We start from the raw sequence: 20,516 nt of genomic DNA, 5'->3' as shown, positions 1-20,516 counted from the left end.
TACTGGTTTATCTGCCAGGAAGCTCACAGACCAATGCACGCGCTGTAAATCATCACACGTGATGCTACTCGGCCAATCAAATAAGCGAATCGTTTCTCTCTGTTGCTTCGAGTGGTGCTGCGAGAGACACGGACGGAGGGGAGGCGACGCAAGGCGAGAGATACTGAGATAGTAATTTCACATGGTGTGCTCAAAAGAAACCACTCTTACATGTCCATTCATTGTTCTTACGGGCAGATTAAAACCAGTATGTCTCGTGTGAAGTGCGGTGCGATCCTGACCGGTCTATGGAAGCGCCACACATGAGCAAACACACATACACACACCAGGGCACACTCACTGCCCAACGCAACAGCATGCGAGGTTGATCGACAGACAGACAGACAGACAGACAGACAGACAGACAGATAGATAGACAGATAGAGAGCTCACTTCTCTCAAGAGAAAAGGTTGTTTGTTGGCTGAGAGTGTTAAATGTGAAATGGAGTGAAGAAAAGGGGAAACTTATTTCTCTTAAATTTAACCACTTCATTTTAAGATGCACATTTTTCCAAAGCACTCTGTTGTATGTTATTTTTAAATGCATTATTTTACTTGAAATGAGAAAAGAGAATTTATTTATTATAGTAGGCTAGTTATGTATAATTAATCCAGTTAAATATGAAAACTGTAAATAAGCATTGTTGATGTTTATTTTGATTTAACAGTCAGTTGTTGACTACATACAGACATTGTACCATTAGGCTACTTCAATCATTGAGTTCAATGGCACTGAATCATAGCGTAAGCTACGTTACAATGTTCCGGACCTTTGCTTGAGGAAATTTTCTCTAACTGGACCTCTTTGAATTTTAATTGAGTGCCCCTGCTCTACATAATTGAATTGAAAATGTTAAAATAGAGCTAAAAATACAACTTGCCGTGTACCACCCAGGTAGTATATTAATATGGACATCACATTATATTGACAACTCAGTCGACAAATTGAGTTAAAAACAACAACAATTTAATTCAAAATGTTCATTCCAATTTATTTGACATTTGCACAGTTGCACATTGTGTTACTGACCGATTAATCGGCCGGCCGATTGATCGGGCCGATTATTGGCATTTTGCAGCCATTTTGAGATAATCACTTTGGCCGATGCCTGGCTGATTAAAAAAAATATCAGCAGCTCTATAAGTCACTCTGTCGGTTGGTCCACAAAAAGTTCACCCACAAAATCAGTCAACGGAGTGGATGACATCACACTCTGACTGACATCGCATATCTGGTCGCAGCTATTGAGAATTCACACTTATTTATTTATTATTTATGGGTTGTTTTTTTACAAAGTTTAATTTTTGATTACCCGTGGACATTAATTTAGTGGATACTTTTTTGAAATAAGTGCACCGCAGACAGAGAGTGCATATCTACTTAAACAAACGGAGATAATGCAGACAATAACATTAATGTTCAGCAATTTTCTGTCTCATTTGTTATTATTATGAAATTGATGTATTTTTATCAGATGCCAAAACAACAATAACACAATATCCGCATTATGTATCGGCCGCCCTGCTCTCTAAATATTGGCATCGGCCATTGAAAAACCACAAAAATCCATATAGCAATACATTGTGATATTTTTCTGAAACAGTATAGCGGAAAAAATATGATATATTGCTGTATCGATTTTATTGCACAGTGATGTGTAGAGAGAGAGAGAGAGAGAGAGAGAGAGAGAGAGAGAGAGTCTCACCTCGTTGCCTGACCACCTCTTGTCCCCGCTGTCGACGCTGTTGAAGCCTGAGTCCAGCGCCCCGTATGGCCGGCCGGGGTACAGCTCCTCCACACTGCACACAGACAAGACAAACACCTGGTCTTCAGCATGCACACCATGGCTGTGTTGGAAACTCGACTATCGGCATGTAATAATAATAATAATAATAATAATAATACATATGACTTATATAGAACTTTTCTAGTTACTCAAAGACACTTTATACAGTATAACATAAACGTACACAGATACAGAACAAATACAAACATAGGGGTTACAAAATGAAAGAGGATGGTGGAGGTAGAAGTCAGATATTGTAGGCTTTCTTGAAAAGGTGGGATTTGAGTTGGTTTTTGAAAGAAGTGAGTGTATCAGAGCTTCGGATGTTGAGGGGCAGGGAATTCCAGAGGGTTGGGGCAGCAATAGCGAAGGCTCTGTTCCCCCCAAGGTGCGGTACTTGGTCTTGGTGATGGGGGTGTTTGGACGGAGACGGTTTCTGAAAGACTCCTTTGCACGGAGCTCATTTTCATTTGGAAATGCCATTTTAAAACAGCAGGTATGAGTGTGGATGTCAACAAACAGGTATGAGAGTGGTGTGAAGAGAGTTCTGACCAGGAGCCGAAGGCCAGCGGTCTCCTGTCGTAGTCTGGCAGCTCAGGCGTCGTCTTACTGGACTCCAGGTTCAGGAACTTAAATATGTGGACTTTCCCCTTTATACAGATCTGAGAGAGAGAGAGAGAGAGAGAGAGAGAGAGAGAGCATAAAAAGACTGCAGAATCCGCTCTATCTATTTTCTGTGGAGCTACAGAGTGCAATGTTCTATGGTCTCCCCTGATTCTAAATATAGCTGAATTGCTTGGTTTGACCAAGTCAAACTATTTTTGCAGCATTTGATGAAACATCTATGGAAAAATTAATGGCAGATGAAATCCCTTGGTTCGTATGCTGAACCCCGGAAGAGGGCGTGACTTTGGCACTCTATTAAAGTGAAATTAGAATATGTACCGTAAATTCCGGACTATAAGGCGCACCGGTCTATAAGCCGCACCTTCAAAGTTGACTATTTTTTTCTTATATAAGCCGCACCGGTCTATAAGCCGCGGGTGTTTTGATGTTTAATTACCATATGTAAGGCTTCGTGCACAGAGGGGATTGTCGGGAAAGAGATGGCTGTTTGGGGAAGCTCCCATTTATTAACATTTCAACAAAACAAAAGTCAGGTCACTAATCCCCAGACAAAATCACACATTGTGAGATGCTTAAAAATCACCATCGGCGGGAGCTTTACTCCCCAGCCAAGAACACAAGTGAAATTCGTTCTCTCGTGACCTGTGGTTCTCAACGTGATGGACGATTCACCTTTCTTGTTAACAGTCCTAGTGAGAGGCAGGTCGAACGTCAAAGGCACTTCATCCATATTTATGATCTGCTCCGGTCCGATGGAATATTCCTTGATCTTTCTTTGTGTGAATTCGCCGAAGTTTGTAATTTTCTCCTGGTAGTCGGGAGGGAGTTGCTGACACAGTCGTCCGCGCCCTGACGGACAGTCCCTTTCGTCTCGGGTTTGTGCATGATCCTTTGCTGCTGCTGCTGTTGTTGTTGTTCCTGTCTCGCTACTGTCTCAGACATGGCTTTCAGGCTCAATCGCCGCCATCGTCGTAACACAGCCAGTTCTCCATCTTTTGAAGCATGATGTTAGATTACAACGAGCTAGTTGTGTGGCTTAGCCTTCCAAAATGTTGCTGTTAGTTTTTTAGAATGTAATACATAGAATTGGGAATGTTACATTCAATTTCATTCAGACTGTCTTTCAGGCTCAATCGCTGCCTTTTTCCCCCCGGAGCGAGGGAGGAGGGAGGGTGTTTTACCGTAGTGGCTGAGAGAGAGTAGTGGCACAGTGCTCCAATCAGGTCGCGAGGCACATTTTTTGCAACATCATCCAATCAGGGTCTCGCTCTCATAATGTCTGTCTTGCTCTCGTTCTGCCTCATACCAACATCCATAGATTTTGGAGGTTCCCGAGTGGCCGTTTGCTGGAAAAATCCATAGATAAGCCGCACCGTTATATAAGCCGCAGGGGCCAAAAAAGGCCAAAAAACGGGAAAAAAGCCGCGGCTTATAGTCCGGAATTTACGGTATATCTGTGCGTGTGTGTGTGTGTGTGTGTGTGTGTGTGTGTGTGTGTGTGTGTGTGTGTGTGTGTGTGTGTGTGTGTACCTGTGCGGGGGGTGTCTGTAGCGGGTTGTTGTCCAGGATAATAGTCTGTATGGGTCAGTCGTCGGTAACAGACGGGGATGGAGGTGACTTTGTTACAAGAGAAGTCCAGACGCACCAGAGGCAGTTCTGCCAGCTCTGCAGGGGGTGGAGATCACATTTCATTGTCTTTATTTCCATAATTGAGTCATGGTCAATATTGTATTGTAGTTTTGTCTGATGCTTATATTTTGGTCAGAGCAGAGACTCCCTGGTTCACACATGGAGCTCTGCCCAGACCTTCTGGAGCTGCTGCAATCATCTGGACCAGCAATGGCTTCACATCTCACACACTGTGTGTGTGTGTGTGTGTGTGTGTGTGTGTGTGTGTGTGTGTGTGTGTGTGTGTGTGTGTGTGTGTGTGTGTGTGTGTGTGTGTGTGTGTGTGTGTGTGTGTGTGTACCTGGGGGAAGGCGAGCCAGGTGGTTCCTCCTGATGTTGAGGTCTCTCAGAGCCTCCAGCTGGCCCACCTGAGACGGCAACATCTGGATCTCATTACAGCTCACGTCCTGCAACAAGTCAATATGACAACATCACATCCTTTCTAATGCCGTCCTCAATGAAGATGGTGGGGGTCGCAGATATCGTGATGTATCGTAGATAAATTGCCATGACAAGACAGACAGACAGACAGACAGACAGGCAGGCAGGCAGGCAGGCAGGCAGGCAGACAGGCAGACAGACAGACAGACAGACAGACAGGCACGCAGGCAGGCAGGCAGGCAGGCAGACAGACAGACAGACAGACAGACAGACAGACAGGCAGGCAGGCAGGCAGGCAGGCAAACAGACAGACAGACAGACAGGCAAACAGACAGACAGACAGACAGACAGGCAAACAGACAGACAGACAGACAGACAGACAGACAGGCAAACAGGACTCACCAGCTCGGTCAGGTGTCTCAGCTGGCCCAGCTCTTCAGGCAGAGAGACCAGTTTGTTGTTACAGGCAATCAGAACCTTCAGAGGCAGACTGCACAGGACCACCGGCAGGATAGACAGCTGGTTCCGACTGAGAGGCAGACAGACAGAGAGGCAGACAGACAGACAGTTTAATCTCCAAGTCCATCATGTGTAATTTCTGACTCTTACTGACACCAGTGGCCGTTAAGAGTAACTGCAGTCAGCAGCCTGCGCTCGTGCGAGCTCAGCAGCTGCCTGGCCAACACAGTGGGACAGGCTGACAGCGTAAACCGGTGTTGGTTGCTTTCGTAACGTTAGCTGATAAAAGTCATTTGCAAACGGCAACCTGGCCAATTTATTGGCCATATCAGCCTCGAGACGGCTAGGAAGGGTTCTGGATGATTTAGCGGACGTAATCGTGACATCTTTGGTCGTGTCTTGGCTGTGGGTTGGCTGTGGGGAGGTGGATAGCATAACGTTAGCATGAGTCTTGGCTTGTGTTGGCTGTGGGGAGGTGGATAGCATAATGTTAGCATGAGTCTTGGCTGTGGGTTGGCTGTGGGGAGGTGGATAGCATAATGTTAGCATGAGTCTTGGCTTGTGTTGGCTGTGGGGAGGTGGATAGCATAACTTTAGCATGAGTCTTGGCTTGTGTTGGCTGTGGGGAGGTGGATAGCATAACGTTAGCATAAGTCTTGGCTTCTGTTGGCTGTGGGGAGGTGGATAGCATAACTTTAGCATAAGTCTTGGCTTGTGTTAGCTGTGGGGAGGTGGCTAGCATAACTTTAGCATGAGTCTTGGCTTGTGTTGGCTGTGGGGAGGTGGATAGCATAACGTTAGCATGAGTCTTGGCTTGTGTTGGCTGTGGGGAGGTGGATAGCATAACGTTAGCATGAGTCTTGGCTTGTGTTGGCTGTGGGGAGGTGGATAGCATAATGTTAGCATGAGTCTTGGCTTGTGTTGGCTGTGGGGAGGTGGATAGCATAACGTTAGCATGAGTCTTGGCTTGTGTTGGCTGTGGGGAGGTGGATAGCATAACGTTAGCATGAGTCTTGGCTTGTGTTGGCTGTGGGGAGGTGGATAGCATAACGTTAGCATGAGTCTTGGCTTGTGTTGGCTGTGGGGAGGTGGATAGCATAATGTTAGCATGAGTCTTGGCTTGTGTTGGCTGTGGGGAGGTGGATAGCATAACGTTAGCATGAGTCTTGGCTTGTGTTGGCTGTGGGGAGGTGGATAGCATAATGTTAGCATGAGTCTTGGCTTGTGTTGGCTGTGGGGAGGTGGATAGCATAATGTTAGCATGAGTCTTGGCTTGTGTTGGCTGTGGGGAGGTGGATAGCATAACGTTAGCATGAGTCTTGGCTTGTGTTGGCTGTGGGGAGGTGGATAGCATAATGTTAGCATGAGTCTTGGCTTGTGTTGGCTGTGGGGAGGTGGATAGCATAATGTTAGCATGAGTCTTGGCTTGTGTTGGCTGTGGGGAGGTGGATAGCATAACGTTAGCATGAGTCTTGGCTTGTGTTGGCTGTGGGGAGGTGGATAGCATAACGTTAGCATGAGTCTTGGCTTGTGTTGGCTGTGGGGAGGTGGATAGCATAATGTTAGCATGAGTCTTGGCTTGTGTTGGCTGTGGGGAGGTGGATAGCATAACGTTAGCATGAGTCTTGGCTTGTGTTGGCTGTGGGGAGGTGGATAGCATAACGTTAGCATGAGTCTTGGCTTGTGTTGGCTGTGGGGAGGTGGATAGCATAATGTTAGCATGAGTCTTGGCTTGTGTTGGCTGTGGGGAGGTGGATAGCATAACGTTAGCATGAGTCTTGGCTTGTGTTGGCTGTGGGGAGGTGGATAGCATAACGTTAGCATGAGTCTTGGCTTGTGTTGGCTGTGGGGAGGTGGATAGCATAATGTTAGCATGAGTCTTGGCTTGTGCTGGCTGTGGGGAGGTGGATAGCATAATGTTAGCATGAGTCTTGGCTTGTGTTGGCTGTGGGGAGGTGGATAGCATAACGTTAGCATGAGTCTTGGCTTGTGTTGGCTGTGGGGAGGTGGATAGCATAACGTTAGCATGAGTCTTGGCTTGTGTTGGCTGTGGGGAGGTGGATAGCATAACGTTAGCATGAGTCTTGGCTTGTGTTGGCTGTGGGGAGGTGGATAGCATAACGTTAGCATGAGTCTTGGCTTGTGTTGGCTGTGGGGAGGTGGGTAGCATAACGTTAGCATGAGTCTTGGCTTGTGTTGGCTGTGGGGAGGTGGATAGCATAACGTTAGCATGAGTCTTGGCTTGTGTTGGCTGTGGGGAGGTGGATAGCATAACGTTAGCATGAGTCTTGGCTTGTGTTGGCTGTGGGGAGGTGGATAGCATAACGTTAGCATGAGTCTTGGCTGTGTGTTGGCTGTGGGGAGGTGGATAGCATAACGTTAGCATGAGTCTTGGCTTGTGTTGGCTGTGGGGAGGTGGATAGCATAATGTTAGCATGAGTCTTGGCTGTGTGTTGGCTGTGGGGAGGTGGATAGCATAATGTTAGCATGAGCTAGGAGCTGCCTGCTTACCCTGGGGCTAACGCAAGCAAACACGTTAATGGTACCCAAACAGGGACTTGATCCGTTAACATTACTGCAACCAAACAATGTTCCAGGAGCACCCAAAAATAAGGTCCAGGTTGTAAAAAACTGGAATTCTCCTTCAAATATGAGGAACCTGGATAAAAAGCAGTCGTGTGTGTGTGTGTGTGAGTGTGTGTGAGTGTGTGTGTGAGTGTACCTGATGTTTAGGTAGGTAAGGCTCTGTAGGTTGTGCAGGCTGTCTGGCAGGCTCCTCAGACAGTTCTGATAGAGGTTGAGACTCTCCAGAGAGACGAACACACACACCTCCACAGGCAGCTCAGCCAGACGGTTACGAGACAGATCTGCAGAAAAAGAAGAACCACAGAAGAAGACAGTCAGCCTCAGCCATGTTACTATGTCCACAGTCCAGCCATGAGAGCGGCGCGTAAGCGCGGTGACATCGCCTATCTGAGACATGACGACTGCCTCATTGTCCACCAAAAACCCTCATAACCCCCCTCCTCCAACCCCCCTAGGAGTGCTCCGATCTGGCTAAAAGCCACGATCCGATCCCTGGGGGTCACGATCCGATTCCAGAATCGATTCTCGATTCCAACGATTCTCGATTCCAGAATCTAGAATCGATTCTCAATTATGTAGTTTTATATTGCAATAACACACAAAGGTAAATCTAAGACAAAAAATGACAAATGTATTAATGCTGAACTTCAAATTCAACTTCTGAAGTATTACAGTCAGGGCCTAAATTCCTTTTGCAATGAGTGGGTTAATTTAAGCGTAAGTATCAGTAAGTGGCACGAGATTCTCAAAGCCTGTGTTGAGGGTCATACGAACAAAAATGCACTCTTGAAGCTAAAAAAAATCCAAATTAACAAGTTAATTATTTACATTTTTACTTCAATGTAGAACAGTCATTTCTTACACGAGATTACTTTTAGCCTTTATAACTATTATTGAAAGATATTCCATATTCCAGACTGAAATGTTATAACAGAAGTGGAGTATTGGCCAGAATTACATGAACATTTGGACACTTATTCAGTCGGTATCTTGGATGTTGCGTTCAGGTGCACTGTAAAAAATAAAAAAATAAAAATACAATACGAAGAAGAATCGATTCTTGGGAGTTTGGACTCGATCCAGGAATCGTGACATTAAGAATCGCGATCCTTTCAAGAATCGATTTTTTTTGGAGCACCCCTAAACCCCCCCACCAGCCGATTCTCGTTAATGTGTCTCTTTCTGTTCTCTTTTCATCTTTTTCTTTTCTTTTTTCTTACAGACATGGACACTTCAAGATGACCCCCAGGTAACAGCTCCGCTCCGCCCAGGATGACATACAGTATTAGCACTCAATCTTTGCTTTTCAACCCTTTTGAATGTATAGATAGTTGCCCGTCGGCTGTAGTCTTTGCTAGGGATGCACCGATTAGAGATGCTGCGATCGAGATTTTTCAATTCCGATCCGATTTCGATATTTTAGCTCAAAACCGATCCGATTCCGATCAAATTTCGATACCCGATTCGATACCGATTTCGATCCGATACCGATACAGCACATATTTAAGTCTCTCTATGCTGTCTGATAGCTAGCAGGCAACAAACATTTTTAGGGTTAGGTATGTATGTGTGTGCTTTGGTAATATAGTATGTAAACGATTTAGTTCATCTAATAATTGTAAAACTAAAACATAACAATCAAATTAGGGCTGGGCGAGATGGATGATTTAATATTCCATAGCTCTGACCTAAGCAAATCTGACATCACTATTGTGATATAATATTTTTTTTAGTAAAGTGTATCAATAGTCAATACAAAAAATAATGGCTTTTATAGAACCGAAAGCCTAGCTGCTTAGTCTGCAGATAAAACATAAAAAATTACATTTAGACTCTTATTGGCATGACGGCAAAATATAAGCGGTCTGAATTTTGCATGGGGCCAATTCTATATAGTGAGGCATGGAAAGCCTCACTATACGCCATCATATCTGTGTCGTTTCACTTTTGACTGAAAAATGATGCCTGTAGTCTAGATTAAAGAAAATACATGTATGTGATGTTGACAATTATGTAGGCTATGTGCGCATTCGTTTTCCTTATAGATCATGAGTGCTCCGCAGCTAGCTACGTTAGCTTGCATGTAACGTTTAGCGTTAGTTGATTTTGGAGACACAAACCCTGGACGTTTCATTTTGAATAGGCTAATGCATGAGGTTCTCTATGGTTTACGCCAGCTCTGGGAGTATGAAATGCTTTAAATGCGGGGGTTTTGGTCACAACAAGCTTGTGGAGCGCTGCCCTGCTAGATAGCCTAACCAGCTAGCTAACGTTAGCCATCATCACAACAGTTAACGTTAACGCCAAAACAAATCCGCTGCCTCATCCCCACGTTTGGTTTAGCGTAACGCCAGCTCAGACTTTCCCCTAATCTCAGAAACCTTGCGGGACATGTATTGCAAATTGCAATAGTGGTTGTTTTGTTATAATTTGAAACTGTCAAACTGGTGCGGACGCGTGATTTCGAATCGCACATAGGTTAAGGACGGGTGTGTCTGACGTTTTGGCCCTGGCCATCCTAGGCTCAACGCGGCCTCTGTGCTGCTGCTGCATGCTGGATAGAAATCCTGGAGCGGAGTCATGGAATGGAGTGCTTATATCGGAGCCTTGGATCGGTCATTTTCGCTGGAATCCGATCCGATCCGATCCATGTTTTTTGGCTGATATCGCGCCGATATCCGATCACATGATCGGATCGCAGCATCTCTAGCACCGATCCACATTTTTTCACTTCCGATCCAATTCCGATACCTGAATTTGGATATGTGCCGATACCGATATTATGCCGATACCAATATTTTTCTTGAATATACATTATAGGCAAAGATTTGGCCAATTAAAAAACATTTTTTAAATATACCTTGCAAAAAGCAGACAAAATTAAGAAAATATACAAGGCAAAGAAGGATACTATTATACATGGGCGAATTGCGGCCCGTGCTGGAATTGCAAAAAAATATAAAATAAATAAAAAATCCCGATTCCGATCTGTGAATTAGTGCCAATATCGGCACCCGATACCGATATTGGATCGGATCGGCCCCATCCCTAGTCTTTGCGGTGTGTGGCTCCGACACAGGAGACGTGAGGCCACGCAACAGTCGGCCTTCTTTGCCTTCTAGTCCTTTTGAAGTCGGGTTGGTGTGTTCCTGGCTTTACAATTAAACACAAAACCAACACCATCATGATCTGAACAGAGGAAGATCGCTCAGTGTGTGTGTGTGTGTGTGTGTGTGTGTGTGTGTGTGTGTGTGTGCGTGTGTGCGTGTGTGCGTGTGTGCGTGTGTGCGTGCGTGCGTGCGTGCGTGTGTCTAAATGATATTTATTGCTGCAGCTGTGTGGGGATCCGGCACCTGGCCTGCAGGAAGTACACACACATCACCGTGGTCATGTGTGCTTCCTGTAGTCACAGCGAGGATAGGAACCTATAAAAGAAGGAAGATGACATTATACCAACGGTTCTAATGCTGTGCTTGTGGCCAGTCTATTTGCTGTGATCTTTCTGGTATCTTGGTAGAGGCATTTCTTCATCAAAGGTCAGACGACGTAGATATGTTGGATTTTAGTCTGCTTCTCCGTGCAGCTCCCGATAGGCCTCAATAGAACTGGCTCCAACAAGCACAGCATTATAACTATGACGTAGTGACTCTTCCTTCTTTTATAGGTTCCTTGTGGTCCAGCAGGAAGTACACATCACTGTGGCAATGCCTGCTTCCTGTGGTACAGCAGTCTGCGGCTTCCCTCCATCGATCCATCCAGCGGGTGCATGATGCACACACAGACAGAAGCCGTTTTCACACATGCGCTTTATATGGGTAAATGACCAGAAAGTGGTCTATGCCTTTCATGTGTGAAAATTGTTTTCCGGCACAAGCGCGCCCCCGCGATCGCTGATCTTTCACTAGCTCCTCGGTAGCGACAGGACCGGTATGCTGGCAGAGCGACTCAAGTGTGAAACGTGTCAAGTCGTTTGCCGGTCCTTCTCTCATGGGCGAGGTGCACACACGTTGCTTAACGTTCACTTCCAGCGTGCATCATCTAATCATTCGCGCACATCAAAGCAAACTGGCGAAATGATCTTCTCGTCTCCTCTGTCCTACTTCCTCCTCCCCCCATGCCTGCTGCACAGTGCAGCGTGCAACAGTTAAATGACCTTACAGCCAATGTTAAATCATCCAAAATTAACATGAAACAATAGCAGCTGAGCTGATAAATGCCGACTTGCTCAACGAGCAACAGGTTAGCGGATGTGATAGAGAACATCATTAGGCTACATTCCCAAAACGAGTGTTATTTTGTGACGAGCAAACGTTTAACGTCGGAGTTCGACAAGGAAATGCGATGCGAGCAGGCATGCGCTGCAGTCATGGGCTGCAGTGCAGAGTACTATCCAGGCAGCGTCAAGCCAGCGTCAAGCCAGCGTAAACACAGCCGCCCAACGCTGTAGAGAAAGCAAATGCACGGAGCGAAATGTGGAAGTATTTTGCTTACGTTGCTGACAGCGAAGGCAAGCCCGGACACATCAAACGAAGCCAGTCTGTAAAAAGTGCTTCAACGCGACGCAGGTGAACGGATAAACATCGAACCAGCCAGGCTATTTCTCTCAGACAGGGATCCCAACGTCTTCAAAGATTTCAGTTCAAAGACTGAAATCAAAGACTGTTCAAAAGAACTTATTTCACCATCGGAGTTTTGCCGACCCCCAAAATTCCCCATCCAAGTGCACACGTCACTCCCCACCCGCTCTGCAGTGCCGGCTATATTCACACATGTGAGCCCTCAGGTGTGAAGGGAAATTCCGGGAACTGGCCGATATTGATTTACAGGCAATGTTCCTGTAAGCATGTGTGAAAACGGCGAGACAGACAGAGGAGGGGGTGATTGACAGATCGCCTGTCCAGTGATCGCGCAGCTTGCCGATCACAGACCAATAGCAGGCGGAGCTGCGGCTCTGGGAAACTCCCATTTCACGTGAGGTGCGGAAGGACTCAACCCATTCCCTCCCACTCTGCTGACCAAAAATAAAGATGGTGACGCCCACCGGCCACCGTTTGAACTCTACCAGGAAAACAAAATTGAATGGGATAGATATTATATATATATGTCTATATGTATATTATATATAGATATGTCCATAATATTTATGTCTGTCAGTATGCAGGCGAGCATGTCCACCTATTGAGAGCTGCTCACCGAGGCGTGCTGCACATTCAATCAGAGCCTGCATCCTAATTGTAAATCTAACAATTGTTTCGTTCATCGGCTGTATAATAAACACACACATCATAAAAATATTCACTTAGGCTGGCTGTTTAAAAGAAGATGTGGGGCATTTAATTTGAGCCTAATTACAATTCAAATTGTGTTTAGAGAGAGATAATTTCACCGGACTTCGCTGCCCGGGAAATTTTAATTTGTCGGACTTTGATTCGTTTTAACGGCAAAAGTCTGGCAATTACCGGATAACAGAAACACTTGGTTGTGAGTGAGCGTGCCCCCGCTCCTCCTGTCCTCTACTCTCCCAGCTGTTTACCAGGCGGCTCTGTTTGCTTCGTCAGTCACATCAGCCCAGCAGGGTGGAGCAGCTCTCCTTCACTCCCGTGTGAAAATCTCATCTAATCTCCACACACAGTTTGCAGACGAAACAAAGCAGTGTGTCCACTTCTACAATAAGCTCAGGTTGAAGAAGGTTTGAGTCCAGTGAGCCACCGCGAGGTGCTCCTCCAGCAGGTGACCTGTTCTTACATGCTGAAGAGATTTCACAGTATGTACCCTATGATACGGTATCTACCAAAATGTCACGGTATACGGTATTGATGTTTTTTTTTACCCTTTCAATTAAACGTACTATGGCCCTTCGAAAAAACAAGTATTTTGCTTTGAAGAAAAATATTGCTTATATGAGCTAAACTAATATGAGGATGCTTACACAAGGTTCCTCCATTATAAACTTAATTGTAGTGGTGGTGTGTGACACCGTGCATATTGCACAAAATATGGTGGTCAGTCAGTGGTCAATCAGTTATGGGTCACTTTTAAAGTAGTGTAAGCAGAAGGTCAAAAAAGTCTGATATCTGAGCATCAAGACCTGCAGTGTAAATGCAGCCTTAGCGCCAGGTGTAAATGCAGCCTCATAAGCCCCTTTCAGACATGCCTTGGACACCACATCCTAGCCTAGTATCAGGGTGAGGGTACTCCCCTCCAGAGTGCTGCAGCTGAGCTAAGCGAGTGGGAGGAGGCAGGGGGAGCCAGAGAGAGACAGATTATTATTATAAATAGTTGATGTGAATGAGCGAGTGAGCAAACATCACGCAGTTTCAGTTTTTCGACGGGGGGGGGAAGTTCTGGGGTTTCTTCGCTTCTCGGGTTCTCCTCGTTCAGCAGCCATTATCATGTTGAATTACAATAGCCTACGCTAAGCACAGTTGTAAACAGTCACAATGATTGACTTGATGACTTCAGTTCTTGATGATCAATCAGTGATCATCACAGCTACACTGATTGCTCATGCAGCCGGGGGGGGGGGCTGATACTGTGGGGAGGCGGAGAATGACGTGATAAACAAAACTCTGGGTTGTAGTTTTTTGTTGCGCGGTTGTGAGGACCAAAATAAATGAATTCACGTAAACTTTTAACAACATCTTTGGAGATATATGCTGTTCACGTCGAAAAAGTAACACATTTAAAGGGTCTTGAATTTGAAACCGACTTAAGACTTTTTAATACTTTTCAAGGGTCTTGATATTCCCTAAATTGATTGATCAACTTTGAATACTTTTCAAGACCCCGCGGATACCCTGATATAGGATTTAAAAGCTCCTACCACTACCAATATTAACAGTCTTTTAAAGGGTGAAAATAATACAAGACAGACTTTGCCCGCAGCCCCCAAATCACTATGTGCCCCCTGCTCTGAAACTCAGTTCAGATGATGCTCTGATCATTTCAGAATGAATTTATCAACACACATATCATCTGTGTGAGCTCTAGCATAACGTTACCTGACGAACGAGGCATTTCTCTGCCTGCACTTTTTACTTTCACTTCACTTAGTTTACACAGATTGCTCGTTGTGTTTCAAGCGAGGAGCTGTGTCCACATGATCGATTCTACTGAAGTATAACCATTTAAAATGTTTAACGTTACTTCTCCGTCATCGCGCTGTTTCTCTCCCTCTGTCGAGGCAGTGGGAGCCCACGCCTGCGCGTCCCCGCCTCGCCTCCTTCCTCATATATTATAGGCTAGTATATGTCTCTCTTATGGATCATGGTAATGGAATAGCGAGTCTATAATATTTTCGTTATTCCAGACATGACATAGACCAGGGGTATTCAATTAAAATTCAAAGAGGTCCAGTTGGAGAAAATTTGCCATATATATAGTTCTATAGTTATACATAGTATAATAGTTCTATCAGCGTGTGCATGTCGTCAACAACTGACTGTTAAATCAAATAAAGTAATTCAGTATTTCGACAATGTTTATTTTCAGAAAAAAGATATTTGCAAGTAAAAAAAAGTATTTTCAGTTTTCACTTTAACTGGTATTAATATTTTAATAATAAATAAATGTTCTTTTCTCTTTTAAGTAAAATAAGGGCTGCATTGAAAACGTAAAATACATAGCACAGAGCTTAATTTTAGAAAAAGGAAATAAAAAGTGTGCCATAATAAGTTCCCTTTTCTTCTTTTAGTTTAGTTAGCACTTGACATTTTAAGTTAACAGTCTCAACCAAAACTATCTAAGCACATTTTAACAATTCCCCCACTTTCTCTTGTTCAATGAGAGAAGTGTGGCCCCGCCCGCAGAAGCATCCTGATAACGTTATCTCACAGTGATATCAGTGGGCGGGATCATCCTGATAACGTTATCTCACAGTGATATCAGTGAGCAGAAGCATCCTGATAACGTTATCTCACAGTGATATCAGTGAGCAGAAGCATCCTGATAACGTTATCTCACAGTGATATCAGTGAGCAGAAGCATCCTGATAACGTTATCTCACAGTGATATCAGTGAGCAGAAGCATCCTGATAACGTTATCTCACAGTGATATCAGTGAGCAGAAGCATCCTGATAACGTTATCTCACAGTGATATCAGTGAGCAGAAGCATCCTGATAACGTTATCTCACAGTGATATCAGTGAGCGGGATCATCCTGATAACGTTATCTCACAGTGATATCAGTGAGCGGGATCATCCTGATAACGTTATCTCACAGTGATATCAGTGAGCGGGATCATCCTGATAACGTTATCTCACAGTGATATCAGTGGGCGGGATCAGCGTCGCCACATGCAGTCCAAAATAATCCATCCATCTTAGTTAGAAGAACAACAAAAACATATTTTCGGCCAATAAACTCAGCTGGTGCATCATAGTGTTCGTGTTTAATTGTTATTGAGTATATTTCTGCAAGAACTGCACTTATGGCTGTTTATCTCATTGCTTTTTCGGGAAACGGGAGCCGCCATTACTATTCTAAGCAGAAGCTGAGCGGTGGCCCCGATTGGCTGAGTAGCATCACATGCAATTATCAATGCATGCAATTGGTCTGTGGCTGGTGAACAAGTACCGTAAAGTCTAGAAACGCTGCGCCAGTTAAAATGTAAACGCTCCGTCAAACTTGAATCCTCAATGATTGATCAGTTATAACTCTGGGTCCGCATAGGACAGCGTCTGGGTCCGGACCCGGACCGCGGTCCGCCATTTGGTGATGCCTGACTATAAGACCAACATCTTCTTCATCTTATTCCAAATTCAAGAGGAGTTTGTCAGTGTGAGAAGCGCTGCAGTAGTAATCATTTTGTCTTCTACAGACATTCTGCAATGCATTTGTGACAGTCCCCGAACGCGTGACAGCAAAGATAGTCAGAAAGATGGCAGATGTGACACATTGCTCAAATTGCCAACAACCTTTCAAAAGAAATGCCCAAAAGGGTACAATCGGTGGAAACTTTTAACATGCGCTGGCCCAGAACCTCAACTTATTTTTCCCAGCAGAATCACCAAATGATGCCAGTGTGCATGCGTCTGGAAGCTGTTTCCAGGCAACTCGGTGATTCTTGTCAAACTTTGTCTTTTAAAAGGACAACTGCGCAACTAGGCTTCCGATATAATAAGGTTGCCCCATAAGACCCTACCTGTGCCTTTAAAGTGCAGAAATAAGGTGAGTTTAATGCCCGACACAGATTACCTAACGAAAATTGGCTGGTCCATACGAGGGCTCTTACAACTGTAGTCTTAAAACAACTGTAGTCTTGAAACGGAATTTAGAAGAGCCTTGAGGGCTAACGAGTTTTCAAAATAACCATCCAACCCGAGCTGTGCTCCAGGCAACACACACACACACACACACACACACACACACACACACATTTAGTAAGGTTTGTGTATCCACTGTTGACTTGTGTTGTTAGATAAGTTCACGTTATATCATTTTGTGGATTGTCCTGAGACTCATTGGCAATGTTGTTGTTATGACATTGATGCCAATAAAGCGGAATTGAATTGACTGACCCGGCCCAGTGGTGTGGGTCAGGTCGTGGTTGTTGGAACAGACAGACAGACATGTCAACAGTCTGTCAGACATGTTAACAGTCAGACAGGCTCACTGACCGGCCCTGGCTACACTCAGGTCATAGGTCAGACAGTGAAGCTCCTGATATTGCGTGTGCCTAGAGTTATTATTATAGTAGACAGAGTGTCACAACAGTTGCTGGAGCAGACAGACAGACAGACTCACTGGCCGGTGTTGTGGCCCTGGTACGTGGTTGTTGTTGGAGCAGACCGAGACAGACAGACAGACGGGCGGACGGACAGACAGACGGACCGACAGAGAGAGAGACAGACAGGTAACAGACAGACAGGCTCACTGACCGGCCCTGGTAGTATCAGTCAGGTCGTGGTTGCAGGCTCCTCGGGGGAACTCCTTCATCTTCCTGCCGCTGAGGTTGAGGCAGCCGGTGGCCGAGGCTTCGTCCAGAGCGCGGTCTATATTGCGGCTCCAGCAGGCGGCTCCCCCCGGGCCCAGGCCGTTGTTATTCCCGGTTAAAACACTCCCCGAGCCGCCGCCACTGCTGCTGCTCACCGTGAAGCTAGCGTTGGCTCCGCTGCTGTCGCCAGACCCCAGCAACACCGAGGCCGCCATTACACACTGCTCGGCTAGTTCTAGTTAGCTAACGGCTAACTCTCCCACCCAGCTCTGCCCAAAACTCCACACAGACAGGATGTGAGCATGCGCACAACAGCAGAGCAGGCACACTGGGCCAGACAACTTTTTATATATCATTTTTTCATCCAAAACTTTATTCAACAATAATAATACAAAATACATACGTCACAGTCCATGACCATGGTTACGTCAGTCACCAACACAAAAACACACCAAGCTGATAACAAAAAATTATATTGTAAGAATAAATCATAACAATGAGAGACTAATAAATATTCTAAACAAGTTGAAAATTAAAAATTATAACAGTAGAAAATTAAATAAAATCTTAAATAAATAAATATTCAGATTCAGATTCACTTTTATTGCCACAGTAATTAATCAGATTACAAACGAGGAATTTGATTTAATATTGATGTGACTACTATGCTGCATAGATTAAGTAAATATGCAGCATAGCAGTCATATCAATCGCCTATTTAGAAGACGATGTGTTTGCGATTGTGTGTGTGAATGAGCGTGATTTCTATGGAACTTTGTGATTTTATACAACTGCAACTTGTGTGTTGAGTCTGGTGTAGAGGACTGTTATCCTGTAACAGAAACTTCATTAGACTTCATTAAAATACAGAAAGACAATCATAAAAAGATTAAGAGTATCAATGTCACTTTTAAAGTGGTGTATGATGGGGGGAGGAGGTTCATGTCGGGGTCAGTTCTGGCCTGTTGTTGAGCCGGCTGTGCTCAAGGCATATTGGGGGTCAGGGCGGTGGTAGAGTCCCTATTCGTGGGGGCTTTCGGGTTCTCATTGGGAAGAACATGTTGCTATGATGAGAGGTCCTGGTCCCTACAGACCTCGGTCCCCTGTCAAGGGGGAGTGCCTCAAAGAGTTTGTGGCCTGGGAGGGAGGGGTCAGCCATGATTTTTCGAGACCGCTTCAGCGTTCTGGCGGTGTGCAGGTCCTGAAGGGATGGCAGGCTACATCCGATCACCCTTTCAGCCGCATTCGTCTTCCTGTAGTCCACAATCATCTCCACTGTCTTTTGGCCATTGAGCTCCAGGTTATTTTGACTGCACCAAGTCACCAGATGGTTGATCTCCTGCCTGTACGCAGTCTCTCGTCTGCATCAGAGATGAGTCCTATGAGGGTGGTGTCATCAGCGAACTTCAGGAGCTTGATGGACTGATGGCTGGAGGTGCAGCTGTTGGTGTACAGGGAGAAGAAGTATGGAGAGAGGATGCCGCCCTGGGCAGCTCCGGTGATGACTCCCGGTCATGGTCCGATGATCTCCAGTCAGTGACATGCTTCCCCAGCCTTACATGCTGCTTCCTGTTTATGATAATAATCATCATAATAATAATCATAATACATTTAATGTATAGAGTGCTTTTCTAACAACTCAAAGAAGCTTTAGAGTATAGGCCTACATGGGTTAAAAGATCAAGAGACTGCTGTACCAAAAGTACACCCTCCAAGAAAAATACCCATCATGCTCAGAGAGCAACTGAAAGAGGCGCTCTGCAGGATGGAAAAAAGGGGAGTTGTGAAGAAAATGGATGAGCCCACTGAATGGGTAAAATCCCATCGTTGTAGCAGCCTAGTAGGCAAGCCGACTGGAAGTGAGAATATGTCTTGACCCGCAAGATCTGAATTCTGCAATAAAAAGATAACACTATCAGCTGTATGAAATCACATCCAAACTAGCACACGCTACACAGCACTTCTCAGTCCTTCATGCTATAGTTGAGGTTTCTGGCAAATTAAACTTGATGACAAAAGCTCTCGCTTATACACATTTAACACCCCCCATTTGGACGCTATCAATTCTTAAGGCTTGCATTTGGGATAAACTGCTTCAGAGGTTTTCCACATGACAATGAAGCACGTTTCTGAAGGGCTGGATGGGGTGGTGGAAACCTACATCGATGACACCCTGCTGTGGGGTGACACCGAAGAACAGCATGATGAGAGGCTGAAACAAGTTTTGGAAAGAGCCAGAGCAAAGAACCTGAAACTAAATAAAGAAAAGTGCAAAATAGGACTGGAGGAAATTAAATATCTGGGACACATCCTGTCTAAAGATGGACTGAAACCAGACCAGAGAAGGTGGAGGTGATCAAAAGAATATGCCGTCCCAGAGTGCAAAAAAGACATGGAGAGGTTCCTGGGAATGATAACATATCTTGGGGAATTTATTCCCAATCTGTCTGACCATACAGTGCTACTCAGAGAGCTCACACAGGAGGATGTGGTGTGGCACTGGGAGAAGGAGCATGAAAGGGCTTATGCTAAGCTGAAAACAATGCTTACAGAAGCACCAGTATTGAAATATTATGACGTTAACATGCCTGTAAAGCTGTCAGTGGATGCGTCAAAGAGTGGCTTAGGAGGAGCAGTGCTTCTACAAGAAGAAAAACCGGTTGCATATTCCTTGAGAGCGATGAGTGAATCAGATATGCACAAATAGAGAAAGAAATACTTGCAATAGTGTTTGGACTAGAGACTAGAGATTCCATCCGTTTGTCTATGGAAAAGACATTAAAGTTGAATCTGATCACATACCACTAGAGGTCATACTCAGAAAGCTGCTCAGCTCTGCCCCTGCAAGAATACAGAGACTGTTGTTGTTGAGGACACAAAATGCCAGATGAATGTGAAATACCGACCTGGAAAAGAAATTATAATTGCAGATGCTTTATCAAGGGCTTATATAACAGGCAAAGCAGTCAGGGGTGGCCAAAGTCGGGGGCCAAACAATATTAAGCGCGGAAGTTTTCAACCTGTTTACACTGA

The 20,516-nt window shown here is 45.0% G+C and overlaps 1 protein-coding gene across 1 annotated transcript in view; it reads right to left on the bottom strand.

Moving 5' to 3' along the window:
• The window catches only part of lrch3 (leucine-rich repeats and calponin homology (CH) domain containing 3), a gene marked incomplete at its 5' end in the record, with an annotated part of 43,503 nt that extends 25,805 nt beyond the window's left edge, over positions 1–17,698 (bottom strand). The window contains 8 exon segments of the mRNA XM_083637571.1: positions 1,746–1,839; positions 2,379–2,488; positions 3,984–4,035; positions 4,037–4,118; positions 4,423–4,528; positions 4,905–5,031; positions 7,684–7,828; positions 17,428–17,698. Coding sequence (XP_083493697.1) covers positions 1,746–1,839; positions 2,379–2,488; positions 3,984–4,035; positions 4,037–4,118; positions 4,423–4,528; positions 4,905–5,031; positions 7,684–7,828; positions 17,428–17,698 — 987 coding nt within the window.
• Positions 17,699–20,516: the final 2,818 nt, after the last annotated feature.

The sequence above is a fragment of the Poromitra crassiceps genome, assembly GCF_964638095.1.
Source record: "Poromitra crassiceps genome assembly, chromosome: 5".
In the NCBI taxonomy this organism is placed as follows: domain Eukaryota; kingdom Metazoa; phylum Chordata; class Actinopteri; order Beryciformes; family Melamphaidae; genus Poromitra; species Poromitra crassiceps.
The sequence above is the reverse complement of the archived record's forward strand: the minus strand, read 5'-3'. Positions and strand labels throughout refer to the sequence as shown.